The sequence below is a fragment of the Vipera berus genome (genome assembly GCF_964194415.1).
Source record: "Vipera berus genome assembly, chromosome: 7".
Lineage (NCBI taxonomy): Eukaryota > Metazoa > Chordata > Lepidosauria > Squamata > Viperidae > Vipera > Vipera berus.
In genome coordinates this window covers 28,000,402-28,015,732 of record NC_138209.1, presented here as the reverse complement: position 1 = coordinate 28,015,732, position 15,331 = coordinate 28,000,402, and the positions used below count along the sequence as shown (strand labels likewise).

General features: G+C 41.6%; 1 protein-coding gene across 1 annotated transcript in view; it reads right to left on the bottom strand.

The window, feature by feature from the left end:
• The window catches only part of IQCM (IQ motif containing M), a gene marked incomplete at its 5' end in the record, with an annotated part of 141,984 nt that extends 126,868 nt beyond the window's left edge, over positions 1-15,116 (bottom strand). Inside the window, one exon of the mRNA XM_081333344.1 lies at positions 14,927-15,116. Coding sequence (XP_081189470.1) covers positions 14,927-15,116 — 190 coding nt within the window. The remainder of the gene's footprint in view (positions 1-14,926) is intronic.
• Positions 15,117-15,331: the final 215 nt, after the last annotated feature.

The following is a 15,331-nucleotide window of genomic DNA, read 5'->3' as shown; positions in this document are numbered from 1 at the left end:
CAAATTATGCATATAATCTGTTGATTTCACTAGAACTTTCTAAGCCATACACCAGGGGTTTTTAACCTTTTCACCCATTGTACCACTTTTAGGATATGGCAACATCCGAGTACCACCAGTCGCCTAGCAAGGTGTCAAAAACTTGATGACCAAAAAAAAAAGGAAAAAAGTGATGAAGTACAGGTAGTCCTCAACTTACAACAGTTCACTTAGTGACTGTTTGAAGTTACAGTGGCACTGAAAAAAGTGCCCCCCAAGCCACAGCCGAGCAAGACAACTGCCTGCCTGCCTGGCAGCGCTCTTCCTCCTGTCCAAGGTTTTCATTGTTGTGAGCATTTCTGTTGAGGATTGGCAGCGGGGGTAGGGTGGGGGGTGTTTGGTTTTTATTTCCCCCCCCCCTCTGCTGGGTGGTTGCAGCAGGTTTTGGTCACTTCACATGACCCTGGGACACTGTGACCATCATAAATATGAATCAGTTGCCAAGCATCTGAATGTAAATCACAAGACCCTGGAGATGCTGCAACATTCCAGCTGATCAGCACTTCTTCTGGGCTCAGCAGAAGCATCGGGATCAGCACTGAGCTCCAGCTGGAGCCTGGCGCTGATCCTGGCGCTTTCACTGAGCCCTGACAGCCCTGCAGCTCCAGCTGTCTCTCGCTCAGGCTTGTGCAGTGCTGCCACCGGTTCAGTTCATTCCCCTCCCCCACTATCACTTTTCTAGGATGGTCACGTACCACCTGCCAGGTGCCAGTGTACCACAGGTGGTACCCATGCCACTGGTTGAAAAGCCCTGCCATACACTATAACCTAGAGAATGTTTCCAGAGCAATAAACTTCACTGAAAAAAATTAGAGTTTTCAGTTGACACTTTTTTTAGCATAAAGGATGAGCAATTAATGGTGCAAATTACCATTTACAACTTAAATACTTAAACATTAAACATTAGGTTTAATGTTAGGTCCTTGGGATAAAAGTATAGCCCAGCATATCTATCTACAATGTGGATAGATGAATTCTGCTATTGTTACTTTTGAAACTTCTTAGATTAAGCAGACAAAAAGAATACTGCAAGGTCAGGGTAAAGGGTCATGTATTTAGCATTCTGCTATTCTAAAGGAGCTGATCACTAGACGTCATAATTGTAAGAGCACCATCCATTGTGTATTCCAGTAATTGGTACTGAAATACATGCCCCATTTGTGTGGAAGCATAATATAACTGATTCACAGTACTCCCATTGCTTCTTATGGATGCAGATTATATAGCTTAATTTTATACTGTGTGAAAAATACTGACTTTTATTGCTACTATAACTTCCACCGTGCTTATTGGGCAATCTCATTGCTCACAATATGGGAGAAAAATAGACTCTATCAAGCTACTTTCTCTGCACATATTTTTATACAACTTGAGTATATCAGATCCTGCTCACTTTTTTTGAACCTAAATATATATATACTGCTACCTTCTTAAGAAAGCTTTTAGGGCTTGCTAAGCATAGCAATCCTTGTGTATTCTTCCGTATTAACTTCCTGCATGTGGGTCTCGTAAAGCACTCCCCCCCACAAAAAAAATTACAGTTGGAAGATATGTGTAGAGACTCAATGATTCTACTGCTGAATGAAGCAGACTTGCACATATACAATGACTGAAAAGTACAATATGAAAACAATACTTTAAAAACACACTGTATATTAAAAACATTTTAAAATAGTAAAAAAAAATAGTTACATTCACTAAGTTCCATCTCAGTCCTCAAATACTAAAACAATCCTATTTCTATGGTCAATTAGTACGGAAGTGACCATTATTTCTATATTTCTGATTTTTCAATTCAAAAAATTCCTATTGTACAAAACTGATTGTCAAACATTTTAATTCTAATAATCACCCTTGTTCTAGGTTTTTAAAAAGCAATCATCACTTAACTGATCTCTTTATATAATCCATTATATAAAGGGATTAAATCTGTATTTCTTAATCTGTGTTTCCTCAAAAAACAGGGGAAACTTTTCTGTATGCAGGCTTTCCACTGCTTCAAGATAGTGACAGACATAGATCCCCATACTAGAAATGTATGAGGGATTCACATGATAAATTTCCAGACCCCCTATGACAGACATGTCAAACACAAGGCCCGGGGGCCAGATCCGGCCCACAAAGTGGTTTCATGCGGCCTGCGAAGCCATCCTGGAAACAGTGAGGGAACGGCCCCCACTGCCTTGGCCCTGGCCCAGAGACCCCCCTTCTGCTAGAGACCCTCAGATCTGTCCCACTCCTGCCCAGGCCCCCATAGGCACCCTTGATGCGAACGATGTAGAGCTGGCCATGCCCACCCAGTAGGCCATATGCACTCTAGCCATGCCCACCCAGTAGGCCACGCCCACCCTGGCCATACCCACCCGGCCCCCTGAGGGCAACCACAGTGCTGATGCGGCCCTCAATGAAATTGAGTTTGACACCCCTGCCCTATGACTTTCTTTCTGAAAATGGTTATGTTCTGTTTGACAGCTGATTCTCATTACAAAGCATAAAAAACATAGATGACATATTGGAACAAATAATCATATTCTAGCCTATGAGTAAGTTACCTCTTCATCTCTCTAATCTTCAGGCTGAAGAATGCTATGCACAAAAGCAACAGAAAAGGGGAAAAAACAATAAATTTTGGAAAGCCATGTTCCACCAAAGGAACTGAATCTTCCCTTCTTGCAATGGAGGGAATTGTTCAAAATCAGTTGAACAATTTGAATCTAATGCAGAATTGCACTAGTAGCAAGAATCAGGAAATTGATATTTACAGAGAATAGATATTAGTTTTCTCTCATTGGAGGTGGGAAGTTTAGCTCTTGATATCCCCTTCTCTCTTTCTCTTTTTCCCTCTTTTTGTATAATTAAACTAGAAATACACTCCACGTCCTAATGTTTCTTTGATAGAGTCAGTTAGATTGTAATCCAAAAATCCCAATGAGTTTCACCATAATCATTGAACTTTTACAGACAAATCTCAACTCCTACTGAAAATAATTTTGGTTTTTTTACATTGCAGTTACATTATTCTCAATAACTATATTGTCCAATCATCTCTAAGTACTGTTTGGAATCTACATATGTAAGAAGCAACAACCATTGTTTTTCCTTAAATATTCTGCAAGTACCTATTTGAAATATTGCATTTCTTTCTGAATGTTTATTTTACACCTTTATTAATTTAATAATTATTAATTAAAAATAATAAACTACAATTTAATGAAGCTACAATCTACTTAAAATTGAATCTTTATCCATAAATTTCTATATTGGCCACTTACTTTATGCATCAAGTATGTACATATTTTGTCATTGCATTTATTATTTATGTCTCCCTCATTTTTACTTTTTCCTTTCTGCACTGATCAGCTTTAAGTACTCTGTATTATTCTGTATGTAGTCCAACCTTTTTAATCTTTCCTTGGGTATGTAGAATTGATTGCCCTTTTTATGCCATAAATTTAACCATGCAATTCACAGCCACTTAAATACTATGTTTAGTCAACCCTTGGTGCAATCTTATCCAAAGTGGTCCAGAGTTCCTTGCAGGTGCTATTCTTCCCAGGCATCCTCGATAAAAACACAAGATTGACAGGCATTGACAGCCTGTTACTGAAAATGAAGATCACAACTCTTTTAACCTTACCATTTTTACACAGCTTAATTTCTGCCTATCATTTCATCATTCTTTATCATTCTCATCAACTACTATAGATACTATTTTGCATAAAAATGATCTTTCTTTGCTTTTCAATTGGTTATTAAATTATATTTCAAGAAATAGGTGTGCCCTCTTTGTGGATCCTATATGCCTAAGTATATGCCTAAGGCTATTTTAACCTCCTCTTTGTAAGGCATATACAACGTTTTTTGTTTTGAAGTTAATATCTAAAATAGTCAGAGCAGGTTCTGATATGCTCATAGAATATTTGCCATAGTGACTCTGACCAGTTAAAACACCAGTTTAGCAGATGAGAATGCTTAAATTGTTGTTTGCCTTCTCATTCAAATTAGTAGTAGCCTTCAAAAATGGAGTGACATCCTTTATCATGGCAACCTGTATTTGACAGTTTGGGAGCAAACAACTATTGCTCCAAAGTGAACGTTAAGCTACAACTATCCACTACTTGCTATTTTTAAGAATGCATAAGGGACAGAATATTTAAGAGCAGTTTGAACGTAGGGAATTCTTTTGTTATATATGTTCGCAGTGTCTATATTTGAGAGGAGAAAACAGATTGTGGAAGGAATAGAAGGAAGACAAGGGACAATTTCTAACACTAATCATTTCATGGGGAAAGAATATGGCAGCTTGTTTTGTAATAAAATGTTTCTGGAGAATGTGTTTCCCCTTAATTATCCATGATCTATGAATAAAAATGAAAAGTAACAACAATGAAAAAGAAGACGTGGACCTGAAAGCAATCTACATTTCTTAACTACAGGCTACAGGTGCCCTTTAATAGATAGTCTTCAATATGACATTTTATTCAGCAACTATTCAAAGTTAGGACAGTACGGAAAAAACAACTTATTATTAGTGGACAATAACAGGGTTCCTGAAGTCATGTTACCAAAATTTGGGCACTAAGCAACCCATTCACACTTAGAACTGCAGAGGTGCTACAATTCTTCCTGTATATCTGCCCTCAAATTTATGCCCTTTTGGCTATCCTGCACTGCGGTACGTGGCAGCGGCAGTTCTGTGCCTCAGCTGAAGCCCAGGGCCTTCAGCAGTCTCATCCAGCTGTCACCACCTTCAGGCCCCAACTTCAGCCCCAACAGCACTGCTGCTACCGAGAAATGCTGCCTCAAGCTCTACACTACTTGCCTTTGACACCTCATGCTGATCTCTGTGTCTGATATTACCTTCCCCAAACCATGCATCCCATGGTTTCTCCAGATTGGCATCCAGATCGTATTATTGGGAGAAGGAATGGCACCAGCAGTTTGGAAAATGGGGCTCGCCACACATCCCAAAGCTTCTTCAAGTCAGCATCCATTCTGGTTTTCCCAGGCCTTATGAAAATAGATGTTGAACAAATTGTCTTAAGTTGAAGACTGCAATGTCGCGTGGTTGAACGGAGAGACGGACACTTGAGCTGGGTAGTATTTCTTTATTGAGTCAGAAATGAAGCTGGAGCAAAGGGGTTACCTGGCGTCTCTTTATACCTGCCCAGGTGAATGGTGACCAATAGATTTAAACCTGGGCTTCCCGCCAGTGCAGGTGGCCAATGGATTTAAACCCTGGCTTCCCGCCAGAGCTGACCATGCCCTGGGGTTGTCAACGACTCGCCCTATTCAGGCTTTCCTGCCAAAGCGGTTATAGCCTGGAGCTGTCCAGCCCCCTGCTGTGCTGACATTTCCATATATGCTTTAAAGGCATACACTACAAAGACTACCTGTAACAGAATCTTACAAGTCTCCCATTGTCAATTTTAACAGTCCGATCAATTAGGGAAGATCCTTTCTCTGACCATTAAGCCATTGGTGTTCCTCCTCTCTCTTGTCTGATCGTTCCCTTCCCTCTCTTTTCCTCATCCCTCAAGTTCATTCCCACATACCATTACACATATTTCCCTGGGTAATTGAGCAGCCCTCTCTGGTAAGAGGCTTACCTCTGTAGTATGATGGGACTAGAATTATTTTTTGTGTTTCAGAAAATACACTTTTTTTACAATCTTTGAGCTAATAAATCTTAGAGATCATTCTAGGGGAAGTTTTTTTACTGTATTATTGTGACGTCTAATCACCAGACATGCAACACTTTCCCTAATCTATATTCCTGACATTACTTTCCCCTGCTACTCTGTTTTTTTCAAAGTCAGATTTAATACAGTTTGAGTAATTGCAGCTTTTGTACACTATTAAGTAAATTATGTTGTGTCATGCAAGAGTCATCAGGAAACCTTGCTTCAGAAAAGCTGGACGAGTGTCCTATGTATATTTAGGAAAATTTATGATGACAAACAAGAGAGGAAATTAAAGGAGAATAATTAGTGAGAAGAAAGCAAGGAGAGAAGAAATGGGGCACTTACATTTTTACTTACTGTAAAAATGCCTATTTGGGATTATGAGGAAATGAATTAAATTCTTTTTGTATTATTTATACTACTCTAAGCACATGTCATTTTTATGATTTTATCTTGTGTATTTAAAACAGAACTGGCTATGCACGGTCTTTGGACATTCTCTGTCAAACTTGTATGGTGATTTCTCCACATTTTTATACCGTAAGGAGAAATATTTCAAGAATTTATCAAGAATAATGATGCAATGGCATCATTATTACTATTGAAAACCCCTAATAGGAGGAGCTCCCTAACAATAACTTCTCTTTTGGGTTTAATTGCAATTTGGGAAGCCAAGAAAGCACTAGAGGCATAATTGTGCAATTGTCAACTTCTGAAACGAGCCTGGCTGAAGTTGTCTTTGTCGTTCTAAGTTGCCACATAGGGTGGGGAAAAGGGGGAAATAAAACGAAAGTATGTTAGACTAAAAACAGAGTGGTCCATGGGAACCAAGGTCATTCCCACAGATGCTGGAAGGAGGAGCAAAGACAAGTTACTTTCATTGGTTAGCATGATCTATAGCAGGAGTGTCAAACTGCTGGACCACAGGCCAAACACATCACAAAGAAACTGCACCCACCCCATTGCAGGCAATGGGAAAAAAATTCCAATACATTGTGCAACGTCACATGATGTCGCACATTTAACATGTCTGATCTATAGATCTATAGCATAATAGAGGAGCGAGGAATATTACATTTAGTTACATTGAATCTCTAGGGCAGTGGTGGCGAACATATGGCACGGGTGCCAGATGCGGCACTCAGAGCCCTCTCTGTGGGCACCCGTGCCATGCCCTGAAGGTGGCAACTGTCCCTCTTCAACCAGGAGACAGTTGCCACTAATTTGCCGAGGTCCCACGTGGCTGAATGCATCCCGGCACAGCTGGTTTCCCTCCCCTCCATCCTGTCCCTCCTGGCCTTGCATGCTCTCCTTTTCCCAGGCATGACCCACTGCATCACCTCCTCAGCTGTTGGCCAACCATCCATCTCAAAGGCGGCTTTTTTGAACTGCTGGCGATGGGCTGCGGAGCCCCAAAGTGCACCTGTCAAGGGGCCGGCAGGCTGTGGCTACTGATGGACACCATTGGCCCCCATGCGCTCGCTGGCCTCTGTGTGCGGGGGCTGATGGTGTCAGGCAGCAGCTGCCCCAGCCCTTGCCTTGCCCCATGGCAATGGCACCCCTACCCTGCCTCGCCTCACCCCACAGGATGAGTCTCCTGCCCACCGCCCCACCTGCCAGAGATCTCCTGGAGCTCCCCCAACCCTGCCCACCCCATACAGGTGTCCCTCCCCACGAGCAACATTGAAGTGACCACACCCACTTTGGCCACACCCACCCAATCTTCCACAACCACCCAGTGGGCCACGCTCACCTGGCACCCAGCAATAAATAAGTGGGTTTTGGGTTGCAGTTTGAGCACTCAGTCTCTAAAAGGTTTTATAGGGAAACATTTAGAGTTGGTTTCACTTTTGACCATGCTGATATCATGTATCCAATAAACATGTGCTTTGAGTAAACTTCAAGCCTCAGAGTTCTGCTTTATTTGGTTTTATTAGTCAGACGTTTGACAGCAATAACATCTAGGAAAGCCTTGGCCACCTAGTTGCCCAGTAAGTGAAACAATGGCATACTGGAATGTTGTTCTGCTTTTGAAATCATCTCTAAAGCAAATTCTTTTTCATATATTGAATGAAAACAAGAACAAAAAAAACCAGGAGTTTTTTTCTACCCACCAATCATAATATCACAGAAAATACCATAATATAAGTTTCAATTAGATTACCTTTGTCTCTAGGTTAGAAATCAGATTTAGGTTCATCAACTGATGTTCTTTTTCTTGGGGATGGGGATGGAACAGTTGTTCAAGACATGTGATTATCTTACGATTTCCTGATTGGCCAAAGTTTCCTTGCTTGTTGTTTTACCTGTATAATCAAGATTTATCAAAGGCTTCATAGCACATTTTATAGAAAATGTCTTATTACTAAATATGTATATATTTTTCTAGCAGAACATATTATTCTATTACATAATTATATTATATTGCCTTTCCTGCAAATATATTGAAGCTTGAACATGAGGAAGCTATGGAATAAGGAAAATGAAGATTAGTTCCTCATTTTCCCTCAGCTTCTGTCACTTACATAGAAGGAGAAGGGTGGTTTCTTTATGCTGCTTATATTTTCTATTGCCAAAGACTGTTCGACCTTCTCATTCCCAGATTTCCAGAGGAGAAGGGATAATGCCATAAATTTATTTTGATTCTCTCCAAAATGCCTTTTATTGAAACAATTTTCTCTATCCTTTCTCCCTTTTTCTTTTTAAAGAAAATGAAGAGAGACAGGAAGGATGTCCATGGAAGGAATATTTAACCAATCTGTCATGGATTAATCAGCTAAATAATTAATTGATTAATCAATGGAGCTCTAGTTCTAATTAATATGGCAAAATTTCAATTAGTAAGTCAGATTGACACTAACCACTAAACATGTCAAACTCAATGTTTAGATATGTTTAGAAGCAGACTAGGAGGAGGAGGTGATTGAGTAGTTACCTCCTCGCTTCTTCAGGTCTTGTTGGTGGCAGCAGTGCTAGCATAGGACGGGCAGCGGGAGCCTCTCCAATGTGTGGAGCTAAATGGCAGCAGTAACTGCAGAAGCAGGCAGACATGAGTCTATGATGACTCACAGTGACCAGGTGGGTGAGGCTGGGTAGGCATGGCCAAGTAGCCGGCCTGGCCCCACTGTGCTGGGTCAGCACAGAACAAGTCACATTGGCTAACTCTATGTGTGGACAACTCCATGCTCCACAAGCTCCTCACCTCTCCAAACTGCTGGCAGACAAGCATGTGCACATGCACACACCATATTCCAGGTTTGGAGAGTTTTATCCACAGAGGAAGGAGAGGTCCTTCTCCCCAAGCCCAGGCATTATTGGCAGCTTGCCAGCTCAGATGTGGACAAAAGTCTCCAAACTTGGAATGGTGTGTGCCTGGGTGCATGCACGCAACACGCCAAATGAGTCATTCTTCTTCCAATCCCAGACATCTGAGCATTGACAGTTCCCTGTCAGGTGTTCCCTGTCAGGCAAAGCAGGAGGCAAAGGGTGATGCTGCTGCATGTGGAAGCGCAGAGTCAAACTTCTGCCTTGACAGACCTCTGGACAACAAGAAGAGGAGGCAGGGGAGCAGCATTCCCCAGTCCTGTATGAGGGAAACAATCCTTTCAAGGAGGTTCCTGGCTTGTTGGGGCAGTCTTCCCTCACACAGCTCCCTGCCACATCTCCTTCTCTCCAGAGGGCTTTGTAATTCAACCAAGAACTTTGGCATGCTGCACATACACATGCACACACCATTCCAAGCTTGGAGTCTTTTATCCACATCTGAGCTGGTGTGTGTGTGTGTGTGTGTGCCCACGCAGGTGCACACACACACTTGGCTACCAGGGCTTTGGGGAGGCAAGCAGCTTGTGGGGCAGCGAGTTGTCTCCACGTTGAGTTAGCCAGTGCAACTTGTTCCATGCTGATCCAGCCATTCCAAGTCAGTGGAGCTGGGCCAGCTGGGCCTACCCAGCCTCGCCTACCTGGCCATACCATGTCAGCTGCACTGAGTTGAATTGCATCGAACCAGCTATATTGAGCCAGCCACGCCCACCCAGCCATGCCTACCTAGTCATGGCAACATGGTAGTGACCACCCAGCCACACCTACCCAGCCACGCCCGTCTGGCTCTTTGAGGACATAATGCTGATGTGGTCCTCAATGAAATTGAGTTTGACACCTCTGCTTTAGAGGGACATGCTGTAGCTCACTAACAGGTCTGGATATAAATGTAATGGGAGGGAGGGAGGAAAGAGCACTGGATATAATATGAAATTCAGTTTTGTATTATTTTCTCTGTTCTACTCCTAAACCAATTCCCTGACAAATAAGATTAATAAAACATAACTTAGACTCATAGAATTATCCAGTTGGGAAGAATCATTTAGGCCAGTGGCCCCCAACCTTTTGGGCACCAGAAACCGGTTCCATGGAGACTAGAGGACGCATGGTTTCACATGCTGCTTGCATCCTGTGGATGGGGCTTTGCTTGTTTGCATGCCCCAGTTTCTGGCATGCTGCTGCCTGGTACTGGTCCATGGACCAGAGGTTGGGAATCCCTGATTTAGGCCACCACATGTAGCTAGTTGCTCCAGATATCTAAATAAAAGCATCCACAGCAGATTCTTGTCTAGATTCCACTTAAGCAATTACCATAATGCATTATTCCCACTGTGCAGCTGGTTTCCACCCTCAAACTATCTTACTGTTAGATTTTTCTAACATTCCATAGTAATTTGCCTACCTAGTTTAATGGGTTTATTTTGTTGCCAAATATAATGATGAAGAAATAGAGAAGTTAGTAGATATGATCCCCTTGGGATCTGCAGACATGGGGTCGCCAGAATCCCTCATGCTAGACACCTTCAGCAAATCTGATGCAGGTAGTCCCCAACCCTTTCATAAGTAACCTTTCAAAATTACTGAAAAAGGTGACTTATGAATGTTTTTCACAGTTATGATCAAACTTCAGATGCTTGGCAACTGGCTCATATTTATGATGGTTGCAGCATTCCAGGGTCACGTGATCACCTTTTGCAACCTTCTGACAAGCAAAGTCAATGGGGAAAGCAGATTCACCTAACAACTATGTTACTACAGAGATTCACTGAACAACCATGGCAAAAAAAGTCGTAAAATGAGACAAAACTCACTTAGCAACTGTCTCGCTTAACAATGGAAATTTTGGGTTCAGTTGTGGTCATAGGTTAAGGACTACCTGTAATACAGGTGAAGCCCCAACAGGAGCCATTGTGAATGAGTGACTTAGAGTGAAAGAGGAGCTGCCAGCTCTTACTGGGATGGTATCTTGGAAGTGGGGCAAAGGAAGACCATGTAAAGAGAGCATAGACTTTAAAGGCCTTTGGCAGTTTCTCTAGCATTCAGTGCTTCCTGCTCTCTTACTTTTTTCCCGAGTCTCTCTCTTTCTCTTACTTGCCTTCAGCTGCCATGGCCTGAAAGAGGCTTAATGTATGAGTTCTCACTATTGGGAGGCCCCACTGTCTTGGGAGAGCTTTATTTATACTCTTATCCTGCAAGTGAAAAACAATGAAGATACAAAAGCTTTAATATTCTTTATGAAAAACTCAAATATTTGAACAGTACTACATTTCCCTCATGTTTCCTTCTCTGATTACATTTGCCCAACATTTCCCATCTTGCTTCATAAGACTTGGTTTCTCACATCCTTGCTATTCTTCTACACCTATAGGTAGTTCTCAACTTACAACCACAACTGGTACTGGAATTTCCACAAGTCAAGTCAAAACCGATTTTATGACCATTTTTATGGCACATTAAATAAATCACCATGTTCTTAAATGAAACTTAATCTGCAGTTGTTACGTGAATCTTAATCAGTTATCGCTAAGCAAATGCTATGGCTGTAATTGTGAAGCCATTCTTCCAAATGAGGGGTTTTTTGCCAGAAAACGGCAAGAAAGTTCTCAAATTGTGATCACGTGATCGCAAGACACTGCAATCAGTTGTAAATGGGACCTGCTTGACAAGTGCCCAAATTGCAACCACGTTGCCAGAGATATGGTGCAATGGTTGTAAGTGGTAGGACTATTCATAAGGGTGAGGACCACTGTAACTTCTAATGAATGGTCATAAATTGAAAACTACCTGCATACCAGTTAATCGGACTTCTTAACTGGACTGAACAGAACGTAGTTGGAAAATTCTTGTGATCAACTTCCAGTTTAGTGTGCACTCAAATCCGTGTATTCAAATCAGATCAGATCAAGCAGGCAGAGAGACATTTAGTTATACTGTATCTACTTATATCAGCCCAAGAAATGACTGCAAAAATGATAAATGCAATATTAGGCTGCGTCAAACAGAACTGTTGTTTCCAAATTATGTAGAATTATATTTTCACTTTCTTCTTCCCTCTTCATGTTAAATATACCAGCCACCAAATTCCTTCTTTAATGGTACAGAATAGAAGATTGATAACTTGGTGCCCTACTTTTCATCTCTATTCTAATACTTCTAGATACATAAAATAATTACAGCTGAAATAACTAAAGACCATCTTTTTTGGCATTGTTCATGCTCTATGCTCTATTACCATTTTTCCAGCTATACCCAGTGCTGCTTTAAGTACTATTCCAAGACTTCCTCCATAAAACTATAATCAAACTAGGTATTTTACCATCCTGTAAGTTTCATTTTATTTCAGTTTACTAGGTTCATAATTCTGTACTTGTCAGTGTTAAAAAAAATCCCATTTCTGTAACTAAAATCAGAGTCTACATAGGTTAGGACAAAATATTTTTGCTGTTATATAGATAAATACATACATACATACACACACACACATACATACATACATACACACACATATACATACACACACACACATACATACATACATACACACACACATACATACATATATACATACATACATACATTTTTAAGGTTTTCTCTTTTCAGAAGTGTTAGCTATTCCATGTAATTTTATGTCATCTAAAAATTTGATAACTCTTCTTTTCATCTCTTCATCAAAGTTATTAACAAAATGAATTACTCATGTGACTTAATATCTCATTCCAGTTTGAACACTCTTTCTGAGTACAATTTTTCAGCTAGGTATATATCCATTAATTTTCATACAATCCAGCTCATTTTAATTTCCCATTAATGAAGATGGGACTTTTGTACAAATGAACACATTAAATATAAACTCTACAACAGAATCCACAAGCTCTTCAGCTCACTGACACCTTCATGAAGCTTCAGATTCTTCATAGACACCAGCAGACTAATTTAAAAATATTACTTTAACTAATAGTACTATGAAAAATAATAACAACAACAACACAATAATGGATAGTCCCATTGATCCTTGGGGGTCATATTGCCCACTTTGGTAAAATATCACATATACCTGAAGTCATTTGAAAATATGCCAAATGCCAGTAATACATTTACAGTTTGATGCTGTTCTTTCTCATACTTTTGTTCCATAGGCAAGATTCTGTGACATCATCAGAACAACAATAAAATGAGAACCTTATTTCTATCTGAAAGAATGTGAGCAATGGCAGATCAGAAACAGGCCGATTGAAGTATTTTGAAAATAAATTTTGACTATGAGCAGTTAGTTTAAAAAATGCAACTAGCACCATTCTTGATTGCCTTGTAAATTATCTTTACTTTAGAAAATTAGAGCTAAATGAGAGGTTATGTTGAGCTAATTAAATATTTTGATCTATTATGCAAAGATAGGCTGTTTCTGGAGGATAAACCTAAGCATACGATCCTTATACTTTACTTCTTCCTGTTACTAGGATAGATTAAAAAATAGATCTTTGAACAGCAAGTACTATAGATTTATAATTGACTAATATTTTATTATAGCAGTAGCAAAATTAATCCCTTGTACAGATTTCTGCCTATAAAGCAAAGTATATTAAATGTGGATAATAAAAGGAATTCATAGACTCAGAATTCATTTACAAGTTATCAGTGCTTTTTTTCTAAAAAAAAAAAAAAGGTGCCGGAACCCTCATCTTGTTAAACTTTTATTTATATAATTTTATTTATATATTTATTTATGTAATTAAAACATTATATATTTACTGATTAGCTGGATTTTTGTCACTCAGCCTTAGCTGCACAATCACTGGGAAGTTGGATGTATTAAAATATGACACAAATTCCACCCCTTACATCACAACACCAGTAGAAAAGGGGGAAGCTTGTATTGTGGTAGTTTTATTGTATTATTACTGTATTCTGGAACTGAGTACTCTAGGTTATTTTTGAAAACAGGCAAATCCTTGTCTGAAATAATGCTGGTTTTTTATGGATTCACACATTTTGCTGAGCCATATTGTTTAACTGTAATAAATCACCATTGGCAGGATTCATACATATGGACCCACAGTCTAGGTATACTATATTTATTCATATTTTATATATACTATAAATTATGTATCTAATCTGGATTCAGCAAATATGCTAAAGTGGATCAATCATTTGCTGCTTAAAGTGATGTTTGAATCCAGTCATCGCAAAGCAACATTTGAAACACAGTGTATGTCCTAAATAAGTCAGTTTGGAGCATACACAGAAAACTATGGCCTAATAATATGATGCATGAACTTATTTAGAATATCCTCCCCTTCTGCTTGCAAGCAAACCCTTTTTTGTCTTGCTTTCTGATGTCTGATGAACCTACTGATGCAGCTGGCGGAGTCCCCCAGGGCCGGAGCTGGAGTGGCTGGTGCTGTGGCAGCCGTGGGGCCCGGTCTACACGGCGAGGCAGGTGGCACTGCTGGGATGGCTGCAGGCAGAGGTGTGGGGGTGGCAGCGGTGGGCTGCCCCCCAAGGCCAGAGTCAGTGCCAGAGCAGGTAGTGTGGCAACCGTGGGACCCGCTCTACAGGGTGGGGCAAGCAGCACTGCTGGTGTGGCTGCAGGCAGGGGGTGGCGGTGGTGGACCGCTCCCTGAGACCAGAGTCAGCGGTGGAGCAGGTAGTGTGGCAGCTGCGGGGCCCGCTCTACACAGCGGGGTGGGCGGCGCTGCCAGGGCAGCTACGGGCAAGGGCGCAGGGGGTGGCAGCAGTGGGTTGCTGCCCGAGGACAAAGTCAGCATTGGAGCAGCTACACAGGGTGGGCAGCGGAGGCGGTGGCAGGCATCCAGCATCGGATAGACCACCATCTGGCCTGGCCTGTGGAAGCTCAGCTGCCTGCCACACCACACGTGCCTCACCTCCATGCCCAGTGCCTGCAGCTGCCCTGGCAGTGCCACCCATCCCACTGTGTAGAGCAGGCCCCACAACTGCCACACTAGCTGCTCCGGTGCTGACTCCAATCTCGGGGGGCAGCCCACTGCTGCCACCCCGCACACCCCCATCTGCAGCCACCCCGCCAGCAACAACGCCTGCCCCACGCAGCCCCATGTTGAGCGGGCCCTGCAGCTCCCACAGCACCAACTGCTCCAACCTTGGAGGGCAGCCTGCCACCGATGCCTTCCGTGCCTCTGCCCACAGCAGCGCCACCACCCCTGCCTCCTGATCCTCACTTACCTAGTTGAGATGGTGAAAGTTCCTGCCAACTCACCTTCGCTGCAGACAACTTGCCTTTGTCTTTTGGCGCGCTCAGCAGCAATTCCTAT